Source organism: Dysidea avara, chromosome 2 (genome assembly GCF_963678975.1).
Source record: "Dysidea avara chromosome 2, odDysAvar1.4, whole genome shotgun sequence".
NCBI classification, from domain to species: domain Eukaryota; kingdom Metazoa; phylum Porifera; class Demospongiae; order Dictyoceratida; family Dysideidae; genus Dysidea; species Dysidea avara.
This window is the reverse complement of record NC_089273.1, coordinates 44,638,615-44,652,490: the sequence shown is the minus strand read 5'-3', so window position 1 is coordinate 44,652,490 and position 13,876 is coordinate 44,638,615. Positions and strand designations below refer to the sequence as shown.

Genomic DNA, 13,876 nt, shown 5'->3' with positions numbered 1-13,876 from the left:
AGGAAAGAAAGCTGTGGCTTGTATCTGAAATAGTGATGCAAATGATGATAAGACAAGTTTGAAGCAGAAACCAGGCAAAGGAGTTATTTTAACCCAGGAAATAGCATCGTTGAGAGAATTTAATATAAACGATAGGTTGATTAAACAAGGTCAGTCACTCATGAATCAGTATAATTCTGGCTGCCACAAAAGCCCATAGTAACCGCTCTTGAATATTAGCATAGTAACCATAGGGTTTTCCTTGCTAAAAGGTATAATAGCCATGGCTATTAATCGTTCAAATAGTACAGTAACTCAACTGAGGCTAGGGGTCAGTCACTCTGTGAAACATTGTTACCTGATATAAATAGCTACTGAGGTTTACAATATGAAAACTGAAAAATGCTAATATTTACATTTTCTGCATACACCTATGACAAGCAATGCCTTTGGTGGCTTCCTGACTAACACCACACTTTTATCAAGTTGATGTCTGTAATATACACATGTCACTTTCATCGTTATAATTATGATGGTTTTCTCTCTCAGAGCTTTAAGCAAAAAGGTTTTAGATATTACATGATGGTTGCTGAAATCTGGCTTGAAGCGGCTAGGCTTAAACACAAAATTTGAAGACTATAGTTTAGCTTGTTTCAAGTGACTGACTCCTCAGAGGCGGGCCTCGGCTAGCCTGGCGCACAGCCTCTGAACAGAAATGAACAACGTAAAAAAGTGGGAGGACCCGGGCTGAACAGTTGCACTGGCCTCCAATTTTTTCTTTTTTTCAATTATTAGCTTTATAGTGCAATGTTACAGCTGTACATGGTTGTACAACAATAAAAGTGAGTTTATATACAATTGCACTAAAGGTAATCTGGTAAGTACCAGATCCCATAACTTAAATTAAGTACTTATCATTACTTATATAATTACAATTAGCTGCTGAATGCATTAAAGTTAGGTGGCTTGGGATGTTTGGAGCAGATGCTACAAGGACATGTAAAATGGAAACTATGCTGGTTGTCTGGATCGAAGTTTCTTGTAAAATGCTGCCATAGGATTTTAGTTAGTTGAAATTTAATGGTAACAAAGGGTTGAGTTAGGTCAATTACTGGCAAGCTGTTGAAGGTTCGAGGAAGTCTGTTGAAGTAGAAGTTTTTTTGTTGATTAGATGATGTAAAAACATGTTCAAGTTTGTTACTGGAAGAAGACCTAGTAGAATGATGACAGAATTTGATGAAGGTCTGGATGTTGAAATGATCAGATGGATTCCACCAAATAGCCATCACCCCTGATGCGGTGCGTCACCAGTGGTCACTGAACCAACTAGCTATCAAGTACAACTGTATCGCGCTTATCACGTAACTGTCAGTGTGGCTTTATGTAGCACGATGCACGAGCTACTTCAGTAGGGTGTGGTTTGAGAACTAGTCAAAAAGTTACATCTTCATGTCGCCATTTACAGTAGTACATGCATGCAGCAACAACGTTTACCTGATGAGGACTCCGGCGGGGAGGATTCCATCTTTTTGCTCTCAGCCATTTTATTTTTTTAGGGCGTTTTTGCTTTCGCACGTGATTAACGATCCGAAAGTCTTGCGCTTCCCGCCCAATTGTGCATGCAGCCGTGGTTACTAAAGCGAATTAAATTAATTACTTATGACAATTGCAAGACGGGTGTTAATTCACTAATCCTGTTTGGTGGTGGCATGTGACCGAGGACTCATTCAGTTTTGTGTCTCGTTATTCAATAAGGCTACTCCAAATAAATTCTGTTTCCCGCCCTGGACTCAAGCATATTTGCATGCGGGCGGGCGGTCCATTTCCATTACTTCACAAGGCCGGAGGAGACGGTCCGGTTGGTCAGGCCTGAGCCGGACCAATAATCTGGAGTTGAACCAACTAGTTGACCAGCTCGAACTACATTACTCTCATGCAATCTTTGGACGATCACATCTACATGTAGCTACGTACATTTTACAGCTGTTATTGAAAATGCATGACACGAGTAGTTACCTAGTTTCTCAGCCTAACTAAAGCACAGAACTACACGTATAGTATCTCAAATTACCTTTCAGTACAGCGTAGCGTTCGTATCGTTTCGTACAGAAATGATTGTGGGTTCTATACGTACAGTATCACGTGTGCTGACAGTTGGCATTTATCACATGTAAGGCAGGTGCCTTCTTTGATTCTAAACCAGCACACTTATTTCACAATTCAATCTTCATAAAATAATCATTAGCATTCCTTGGCTTGTCTCTCTTGGCTTCTTTTACTGGGCGAAGGGCTGGCAGTGACAAACCAGACGACTCATTCCGCGGCAAGAAGCTGTACACCCATACATTACATGGTGGCCATCTGGATGAGATGTTGAGTAGAAATCACTCCTCTTCAACTACCCACTCGTCCTGTCGAGATACCGAGCAAACTCTCCTCACCCACATCGCGCCATTTTTGAAAACTGATTAGTCTCGTGACTGTCCACCAGTATATTTACGTGATGATCCGTTCACTTCATACAAACCAGTATAGTAGTATACTGTACTTTTGTAGCTGTGTAGCTTTTTATTGTAGCTGTGTGAATTCACTGTATAGTAATTATATCCTAGCTAAAGGGGGCCATGCTGCATGGGTTCCCTGTGAAATTTGGTGGGAAAGTCGCTAGCTAGTTTTACTTTAAAATTTAGCATCAATTTTAAATTGTAAGTCATGAGATGCAGAAGAAGAGGGAGTATGGTGACCGTGTCCGTGAGGTGGAGTTTGCATCTTTTACTCCATTGGTGTTTGCCACAACTGGGGGCATGGGGAAGGAAGCCATCACATTTTATCGCCGGCTTGCTGAGCTCCTTTCCAAACGTAGTGCTTTATCGTACAGTAGTACTTTGGCGTGGATTCGCTGTACCCTGTCTTTCTCCCTGTTGAGGTCAGCGACGATGTGCATCCGTGGAAGCCGCTCCATCTCGTTTAGATCACCAGATGCTTCCCCGGAAATGGGCCTAACAAATGGCCCTAGGGACTTTTAGATGTCCCGCTTTTCAGTTCTTGTCCAGCACGTTTGCCTCTTGTGCTGGGGGTGGTAAGAAAGGGCATTACATCTAGCCCGGGGAAAAAAATTTAAATTTTAAGGCATTTCAAACCTTCAAATTGCAAAAATTCTTGAACTTCTAATTGCTAGCTATAATTAAATGAACCATACAGCAAGTTTCATGCTGTGTTCCCTCACCCCTGTATGTCAGGTCTACATATAGTATAGAAAGTCTGAAGAACAACAGATAGGCTTGAGCATATTTATATAACTAGCTAGCAGTGAAATGTCACTAAAATTGCATATATGAGTGTCTATTTTTCAAAATTTCCTATGGGGGCATGCCCCCAGACCCCCCTAGAATGCTCGTGCTTCGCAGAGTGTGCTTCACACACTGTACAACAGCTCCTCTCTCATTGGCATGTATATAATACAGCGTTGAAACCGGGTCGGGTCATCCGGGTCAACCGGGTCACATTTTCTCCGGGTCATCCGGGTCTGACCCGGTTTACAAATTATCCGGGTCTGATCCGGATTGGATCACGTGAAAAACGAAATTGATCGTTTAACGACGTGGAACCTATAAACGCTAGTCGCGTAGCTCTTTCGTGAGCCACGCCCACTTATCGCGTTACAAACATACGCTCAGCCACGCCCATTTATTAGTAAGTGCAGTCTGTAGCATGAAACTGTCCGTTTCTGACTGCAAGCTTACGTTGAGCCATGCCCACTAATTGATTAATGTATGAGTTGTATATAGTCTAGGTCTAGTCTTGCAGCAGGATAAGTGCTTTTGTGAGCCACACCCATTTTAATATATTGGGAAATTGCAATACTAACTATGTATGAAGCCACACCCAATTGCTGTCTGTAAACTCACAGTACCTACGTGGAACCAAACCCACTGACTGATTTTAAATTATAAACTTACCGGCTTAGTTATCACATAACTACTCGTTTACTCAACACGAATCGAACGCTCAAAACGTAGTCTCGCTCGCTCGAGAATACCCGAAACATAGCTCTTATCGCGCGCCTCAGCTTAATTTAATCCGGGTCACATCCGGATCAAATCCGGGTCAGTGGGTCATCCGGGTCAGCAGTAGTGACCCGGTTTCAACGCTGATATAATAGCAATTTCAACATTATAGTCAATGGCCTGACCAACTCAATTTTCCCTCCTCCGGCCCTGTTTCATTACAAGATTGGCAGCTTTTCAAGCCATTATTTGCCTGGCACAACCATAAAAAGCTGCATAAATGCATGCTTAAGCTTTTCAAGTTACAAAAATAGTGCAAACGTGAAGTTTGTACCAATTCGATAGCACTGCTGACACTGTTTCAAGATGGCTTTTACTGAGCCTCTCAGTGTGTAAGAATAACCGGAAAAATAATGGAAGAATACGGAATAATGGAATATTTTGAGCTGACAGTAACTATAGATTCGCCTGAGTGTCGGGCGGTGAACGGGAAACAGAGAATTTATTTACAGTGCCCTAATGATGATTCATCTCTCTAAAGCGAAAAGGTCTTGAGCTAGGAACTGCACTTACAGCAGTATAGCTTTTCAATCAAAAGTGACTATTAGCTAGCTATTCATATGTTTAATAGCTACAATTTATCATATCAAATTGTGCATAGTTTTAGCTAAGTGCAGGAACAGACCGGATTTTGCAAGGAATGATGCTAAGTTAGGGACATCTATACTATAGCTATAATAGTTGCTAAGAAAAGTATAAACTGGTTGATATAACTAGTAGCTAGCTATATAGTAGCTACCGTAGGCGGGGAAAGTTACGCTTGGGAAAAGTTTCGCGAATTGCACTCTACTTTGTATACCGGCGTAAAAGTTTCGCGATGCTGATTTTGCACACTAATTTATTACTGTACAAATACAAGCGTGTAAACAAAAGGTTAAGCCTAGTATTGGCCCTTTAGAGAAGACTAATGGCTCTTCCACTACCAGTGATGAGGAAATTACTGATGTTCTCAACAGTGGCGTAGCCAGACTTTTCGCCATGCCTGGGCAATGGGTGGGCAAGCCATTTCCCATGCAACACACGTACGTACACATGCACATCTTCATATGGACATCGATATAACATTTTAAAAATGCATTATGTATCATCCTACACTACTGTATGCAAGATGACTAAAAATAGAAGCGAACACTTAGCTAGCTATTGGCCATGTAACATATTACACACATCTAGCTGCATGTGTCTTAATACCAGACTACAAAGATTCTTGAATTAAAGCATGAGGCGCTCTATCACGTGATGACTATGCTCTGCCACTACAGTTGTTAACCTAGAAAAGTAGAAACAAAAAGAAAAGAATTACTGACTGAACAAGTACTCCATACCGTTTGAACTGAGCAGTATCCACACGGATAGATGGGTGCTAATTTCATAAATACCTCTAGACTGCTTTGCCTCCCAAGTTTTGACCACACCAATAGCTACCGTGATCACTTAATCCAAATGTAAACCGTCCAGCCCACTATAGTGAAACCAATTCTTTGTCCTTCACTCCTTGCCACAACGCTGCGCGGTTTTTTTGTAATCACGTGATCATGCTTCTTTTTATTGCCTCCTCTATTTGTGCACAATCAAGTTACTCATAGGGAAAACCCCTTGGATAACCCCATGGATAACCCCATCTCTGTTTAGCCAAAAAGAAGGAAACCATCGGCAAAAATGGCACGGTGAGTGTTGTATGAGTTGTGCTATACTTATTCTTGTACAGTGACTAGTTAAGTAACTTTAGCAAAATCTCGAGCTATCCAGCCCATAATTACTCTAGGAGCTGATGGTGGGGCAAAGAAGTCTGATGCCCGGGCAATGCCCTGGCTTGCCCGGGTTTGGCTACACCACTGGTTCTCAATAGATATTTTGAGTCAACTTTTACTCTAGAAGATCTATCGTATATTCCAGCGCCTCCTTTTAGATATGAAGAATATATATGTGATGTCAACATATCTGAGTCTATTGTATTGGAGAAATTGAGTACTCTGAAAGATAGGCTCCTGGTCCAGATAGCATCCATTCTTATGTTCTCAAGGCTTGTGCCCATACACTCTGCACTCCTTTAACCATGCTAATCCATCAGTCCTTGACTAGTGGAGATCTCCCTTGCGAATGGAAGAAAGCCCACGTAATACCAGTATATAAGAAAAGTTCTAAGTTTAAGGCTACCAGCTACAGACCAATCAGTCTGACATCTACTGTGGTTAAAATTTTAGAATCTATTATTCGTACGGAGTTATTTGACTTTCTTTTAGAAAATAACATTCTTAACCATCAGCAACATGGTTTTGTGTGCAACAAGTCATGTTGAATTAATTTGTTGGAAACCTTTGAAGACTGGACAAGTGCGGTGGACCAGGGTTATGGGGTTGATGTGGTATACCTGGATTACAGTAAGGCATTTGACTCTGTACCACATCATAGATTGATTTCTAAACTTGAAGCATATGGTGTGCGTGGAAACTTGTCCCTGTGGTTATCCAATTTTCTCACAAATCGTTTTCAGAGAGTAGTGGTTAATGGGTCTCAGTCAGATTGGGTTAATGTTCAGAGTGGAGTACCTCAAGGTTCAGTCTTGGGTCCCTTGTTATGTATACTTTATGTCAACGATGTGCCTGACCTCATTGAGAGTAATTTGAAGATGTTTGCAGATGACACCAAGATATACTCGGTCATTAAATCTTTTCATGGCAGCCTTAAACTACAACATGATATCAACAAGTTAATGCAATGGTCAAGTGTTTGGTTGCTTAGATTTAACGCAGCCAAATACAAAGTAATGCAGATTGGTAACTCTCTTCCTGCATCATACACCATGTACGATGGCACTACAAATGTATCTACTGACCTAGAACTAGTGAATGAGGAGAAGGACCTTGGAGTGTGGTGCACAAGTGATTTCAAGCCATCTCTACACTGCCAAAAAGCTGCAGTCAAGGCTACACAGGTTCTTGGGCTTATTAGGTGATCTTTTAGAATTGACTCTACTGATATGTTTATATTTCTGTATAAGATGTATGTTCGACCGCATTTGGAATAATATTGTGTGCAATCTTGGAGTCCGTACTTGGCCAGAGACATCGACACCCTTGAAAAGGTTCAGAGACGTGCAACTAAACACCTTAGCGGATTAGCCCACTTGACTTATGAAAGCCATCTTGAAATTCTGGATCTCTATTCTCTGTATTGCAGACATCAAAGGGGTGATACGATTGAAACATTATACAACAAATGTAGATGGGTCCTATAAGATACTTAAACAACATTATGACTTGGACCCATCTACATTTTTTACTTTAAATACTGCTACCACCAGGGGCCACTCTCTTAAGCTTTTTAAAGAAAGATCAAGATTACTTGCTAGGCAGAACTTTTTTACAAATAGAATAGTCAATCTATGGAACTCCTTACCTGACTTTATCATTTCAGCACCAACAGTTGCAACCTTCAAGCTGCGCTTGGATAATTTTTGGAAGCAATCTAGATATGGGCACCTTCAAAGGCCTGCGGCCTAGCCTGGCAAGTTAGCTTGCCTTGGCATCTACAAGCCCATTAAATAATAATAATAATAATAATAATCTAATAATAATAATAATAATGTAGAAGCTAGCAGGCGTATAAGTTTTGCGATAGCTACTGCAATCGTGAAAATCGCGAAACTTTTCCCACGCGTAACTTTCCCCGCCTACGCTATAGCTAGCTGGTATGTACATGCTGTCATATAAAGGGCACAGCATATAAATGTCACAGTATGGTTTGAGTTCAAAAGACTGAATTTTAAGGAGTCTAGCAGCACAACCTCCATGCAGACTAAACTGAGCTGCGAGATAACTACTCAATTTGTGACTGGATTTGCGAAAAGGAGTCTTCCACAAACATCCAATTTGCTAACTTTAACAATTTTAACTTCAGATTGGAAAGAGCTATTGACTTGAAAATTGGTCAGAAGTGAGCACCAACATAGCTTAGTAGTTGGTGAAAATTTCAGAGTAATATGTTACTTGAACACTAAGTTACGATCTACCAAGTTTACAAAATTGAATGTCAGTGTGTGGAAGACCCCTTTATTGCAAATCCGGTCACATTTTATTCGCTTAAAGTGATGCTGATAAGTAATACATATCACTAAAAATGAAACCACAATCAGCAATAATCTATGTTGCAGCTACTTCTCAATTCAATATTGTGACCCTATTTTTGAAAACCATACATCTGGGCACATGCAAAATTTGTGGGACTCCTCAATTGAAAATTTCAGTGATTTTTTAAAATTATTTTTTTTGCATATTCTGATAAAGCAACTATTAAGCCTTTTTAAATTTTATTTAAATTTATTTATTTATTTATTTTTTCCCGGGCTAGATGTAATGCCCTTTCCTACCACCCCCAGCACAAAAGGCAAACGTGCTGGACAAGAACTGAAAAGCGGGACATCTAAAAGTCCCTAGGGCCATTTGTTAGGCCCATTTCCGGGGAAGCATCTGGTGATCTAAACGAGATGGAGCGGCTTCCACGGATGCACATCGTCGCTGACCTCAACAGGGAGAAAGACAGGGTACAGCGAATCCACGCCAAAGTACTACTGTACGATAAAGCACTACGTTTGGAAAGGAGCTCAGCAAGCCGGCGATAAAATGTGATGGCTTCCTTTCCCATGCCCCCAGTTGTGGCAAACACCAATGGAGTAAAAGATGCAAACTCCACCTCACGGACACGGTCACCATACTCCCTCTTCTTCTGCATCTCATGACGCCTATACACAGATGGTATCGAAACATTGCGGTAGCTTTGTGCGTTTGGGTGAAAAACCCTTACATCGAAAAAGACACTTTGCCGCCACCCCCAAAATCCGCGTGCATGAATGTCAGCCCTAGCATCATCTTGGCAGTTAGCTGATCGAGGGGTGAGTTCTTCGCCACTCAGGGATTGAAGTGGTGGCTCAATTGCAACATTAGTACAAACATTTGAAAGTAATTCAGCAGTTGTATCACGCAGGTCATTGTGGCGAATAAAGGTCAAACCACCATGTCGACAGATCATGCGAAAAATCAAACGATAATAATAGAAACAACAAATTAAACATACAAAGAAAGGAGAGAAAAAATTCAATAAGTTACTGCTTAATTAATGGGAGTCTTGACTCTATTTGAATGAGGTCAATTGGTGCTGATCCTAAAGAGTGGCCAATGGAGCCCTTTGAGGCTCGCTTTGAGGATCTAGAACCCCGCAGACACCTAATTGCTGACCTCAAAAGTGAAAAGGACAAGCAGCACCGGATCCACCCCATTACAGCAGCATAATTTGAATCCCATTTATCTGATAGCAAGGAAGCAAGGCGTTTGTAAAACATGGTTGCTTCGTTAGCCATTCCTCCTGTGGCTGAAAAGATTAAAGGAGTAAAGGAACTCTGTTCAACTTCACGTATGCGAGCTTCATATGAACGCTTCTTACACAATTCATGTTTTCTGTAAATGGCACTGGCACTGGTGGTACGATTACTAGGAGCGTGTGGGTTAAAGACTTTAACATCAATGTAAGTTTTCTCACAACGGCCACCCCAAAAACCATTGGCTGAAATATCTAGTCGAGCACCATCTTCGATGTTTGATGAGGCTAAGGTGAACTGCTCACCAGTAATAGGTTGTAAATGTGGTTCAACATCCACCTCATGGCAGACCTCAGTAAGTAAGCTTGCTGTTAAGTCACGGATCTCGTTGTGACGGATAGAAGGGAAGCCACCCTTGGGACAAGTAAAGGAATGTTCAACAGTGAACTTAGTTCCACAGGCGCAATGTTGAGGAAGTTTTGCAGGATCCCATCCATATCTAAGCGCAACAGTGTCATGGAAGGCAGTTTTGTGAAGAGAAAAATTGTACTCCTGCAAAGGCAGAACAGATAACCAATTTGAAGCTCCCTTTTCAGAAGCTAGTTCAATTGATCTCTTTAGACTAGTTGTAGCCCCTTTTAGTAAAGATGCTTTGTTAGAAGATGTAATGGAAAATTTCATGCGATATATTTCACTTTTTATTAAAAGCTGTTCACCACGAATATCACTTGAGAAAGTGCTGGTTTGAGATAACAGAAGGGATTGCAGAGGCTTGGTAACTTTGCATGATCAGCAGTGAAAGGCGAGCCACACACACAGTGGCTAGGAGTATTCAGTAAAGTCCATCCATAACGCAGGTGAAGAGCTATTAAGCCTTCTTGCAGTGAAATTTCACACCAATAGCTTTTTTTATCTAGGAGATATACTGAATTATATCAGACCGTGTAGTAGTTTCACAATGCGTGGGACAACAATTAACGGGAGTTTGTAAAAGACGGAATAATTAAGGAATAGCGGAATAACGGAATAACTCGCATCACAACGAACGGGCATTTATATGGCTTATGTAATGTTAGGGTGATTGTACTTTTACAGCTGTGAACTCATCCGTCGTAGATATCCTTGCAATGTTAGGGCGATTGCGTGTACTGTTACAGTTGTGAACTACACTGCTTCGTCGCTCATAGCCGTCCTAGCGAAGTGATTACTATACGCTCTTACTACTACTGTATGTAGCTAAGCATCATTGCGCTAGCACAGCTAGAATATACAGTAGTTAGCTATTAGTTTCGTTTTAAGTCTTCATCCTTCCAGTAGAGGGATGAAGCGAAACGGCTGTCACACCCCCTTTTGCTTGCGACATTGATACCATACTTTACATACAATAGTAGCTAGTAAGAGCTATAATCAAATGTAATTTTGCACTTCGTAAGCGGGTACTGTATGTTAAGTATGGTACCAACGTCATGAGCAAAGGGGGCGTGGCAGTCGATTTGTTTCATCCCTCCACTGGAAGGATGAAGACTCGAAAACGAAACTAATAGCTAACTATGTATATTCTAACTTAGCTACATACAGTAGTAGTAAGAGCGTATAGTAATCATTTCACTAGGACATCTATGAGTGACGAAGCAGTGTAGTTCACAGCTGTAACAGTTCACGCAATCACCCTACATTGTAAGGATATCTACGAAGGATGAGTTCACAGCTGTAACAGTACAATCACCCTAACATTGCATAAGCCATATAAATGTCCTTTCTTTGTGATGCGAGTTATTCTGTTATTCCGCTATTCCTTATTCCGTCTTTTACAAACTCCCAGAATTAACTTACAAATTGGGTGATTTGTTCATTTCCAAAACCAAACATTTTCTTGTTATTACAAGTGATTTAATTGAGAAAAAGCACAAAGAACACATGATTAAACTCTCAAGAATCTCTTTTCATTAATTTTAGATTGTAAGAATGGTGATCTTTGTTAACAAAGTGGTTTGTCATCAATTTGTCACATCTGATCATTATTAAGTTCTATAAACTGATAATGAAAAGTTAGTTTGTAATGTATTAGACAGTAAATTGGCCATATCTTTGAAATGCTTCAACATATCATCACAAAATTTTCACATAAGGTAGATAACCACTCAGTGCTTCATTGTAGCTATAAAAAACAAAATTGGCCAATGTGCCCAAATATATGGTTTTCCAAAATAGGCTCACATATACAGTGGTCACCTTTTGTTCATTTAAAGCAGGAAAAGGAGTAGCTTGATCAAGTAAGGGTACAGCAGGGGCGGATCCAGACTTTTAAAAAAGGGGTGGAATTATTTTATTTTAACTGCTTTTTAATGCGGGAATTGCAACTTCAGCCTAGCTGTAAGTCGAAGACAAAAAGAGAAGTCATCACCTGCTGGCAATAGCTGCCCCTCACCATAGATACTCTCACCAACTATATTTCCTTATTTATAACTCCACACGTAGCCTGCTACACTGCTCCTCTTAAGAACACTGTGACTGCTCTATTAGAGTATCTTGACTGCTCTATTAGAGTATCTCGATAAAGAGAGGCTTTTCATAAAGGGGTTCCTTTGAACCCCTCTGGATCCGCCCTGTACAGCTACCAGATTCTGTAACTCTGTTAACTTTATAGCTGCTTAAACATTAATGATTCAACACAACCCATTGGCAAGCATCAAGTGTGTATAGCTACAACTGAAACTACCTACTATATATCTAAAGGCAGGACTGTTATTCTCGAGAATTTCCTTGTGATTCATTGTACATAAAGGTATAGTCTAGCAGATGGCAGTGGACATTTGCAAAATAGTCTATAGTTTATTTTAATGCAGTTTTGGATTGTCCTGTACACCTAAAGCAATATTCCACCTGCTGGAGAGGTGTCAGCATTGGGAATTTCACCATATCAACTAAAGTTTAATTAGCTGCATAGTAACCATGCGAAATTTAAAAAATAACTTTTTATATGTTTAAGTTTTAGCTACTCAAAATTCCTTGATAATCTGACCATTTAACAAATCTGAAGTAAAACAGTCAATGTCAGAAAAAAACCTGAATAATTAAATAGTCTCATAAACCCTTGAAGGTATCATTATGCACATCAAGACTCACGGTAGTGAGTCACGCGGCCAGTAAAGCAGAAACGCGCGCAGACAATAAATTACGCGACCACTACGTGACGATTTTAAAGGAATGAACGTTGTCAAATTCGGCCGTCCTGTAACTCACCCGCCACTTACGCTATTCCTCTGAAACTCTAGAGTTAAACTCATCGTGTCACTAGTAACTACCACACAAGCAGTGAAGCAAATCCATGCCGATTGTTTCGTGATCGAGATTGCCGACATCAAAGGGGAAGTTTCATTTCTTTATCTATATATATTTTTATCGCATGCGGTTAGACGCAACCGCAGGTGTAGACCCTATGCCTTGCGTTCCTTTGTGCATTCCAAACGTTGATTGCCCTGCTATCGCTTCAGTATTCACTCAATCGCCTCAAGATTCACATCATCGATTTCACCATACATGATTATCCTACAGTCATAATTTCAGCACCAAACGAAGTTTCAGTCGTCCTCAGTCGACCTAGAGGCCAAATACAAAATCCAGATTGTTGTTTTCCGCAATACTCGCTTGGCATGTAGGGCAATGTGTCTTTAAACTGTTCTAAAAGTTTCGTTTAGATTGAAACATATGTTTTCGAGAATGGCTAGTTTGAAATTTGAATTTAGTCGCCCCCACGTAATTTGCTCTCTCTAAGAATTTTACTCGGAATTTAAAGAATGACGCAGAGCAAAACTGCGGTCACTGGGTATTGATGAACTGGCGCTCTATGTAGTTAATCAGTGCATAAAGCACCAAGACCCATTTTAGTTAAGTTTCTTCGCAGGATTGATGTCAGTACTATTTTATCAAACAGAAACCTAGTTAAAAAACCTGTCATCATCAAAGCTGATATGTCTAAGGATGAGAGAAAGATCGAATCCATGCTTTTACAGGAAGGCTGGAGACTTATACAACAAGGCACAAATCGCAAATATATTACTATCCGAAAAAATGAAATCTTTGTGGGCAAACTACTTCATGGAAAAGTCATCGACCAAAACTTTGTAAGATATGGACCACAGGTCAACACTACTGAAAATAGCTCAGCATCATCCATTTCTGTTGAAACTGAAATGGATCAAAATGGAACAACCTCATGACTAGCAAATCCAAATCATTATCCTGCACCTACTAACCTTAACCACAACTGTAATGCAACAAATCAAGAACATTCAAATCGTAATGAAATATCTCTAGTGATTGCAAACTTTTGTAGTGTTTACAATAAGCAGGCAGAACTGGAAGCCTTCCTATCAACACATAATATTGACATACTGCTTGGATCAGAATCTCATCTTGAAAACACCATATTAAATAGTGAAATATTTCCAAATTCTTACAATATTTACAGAAAGGATAGAAATAGGCATGGTGGTGGTGTATTTATCTTGATCAG

At 40.3% G+C, this 13,876-nt stretch overlaps 1 protein-coding gene across 3 annotated transcripts in view; it reads right to left on the bottom strand.

Annotated features, from left to right (window-relative positions):
* The window catches only part of LOC136245624 (uncharacterized), an 80,576-nt gene extending 79,049 nt beyond the window's left edge, over positions 1 to 1,527 (bottom strand). For all 3 annotated transcript variants that reach the window (XM_066037117.1, XM_066037127.1, XM_066037135.1), the window contains exon 1: positions 1,474 to 1,527. In XM_066037117.1, coding sequence (XP_065893189.1) covers positions 1,474 to 1,522 — 49 coding nt within the window. In that variant the 5' untranslated portion in view covers positions 1,523 to 1,527. The remainder of the gene's footprint in view (positions 1 to 1,473) is intronic.
* Between the last annotated feature and the right edge of the window lie 12,349 nt (positions 1,528 to 13,876).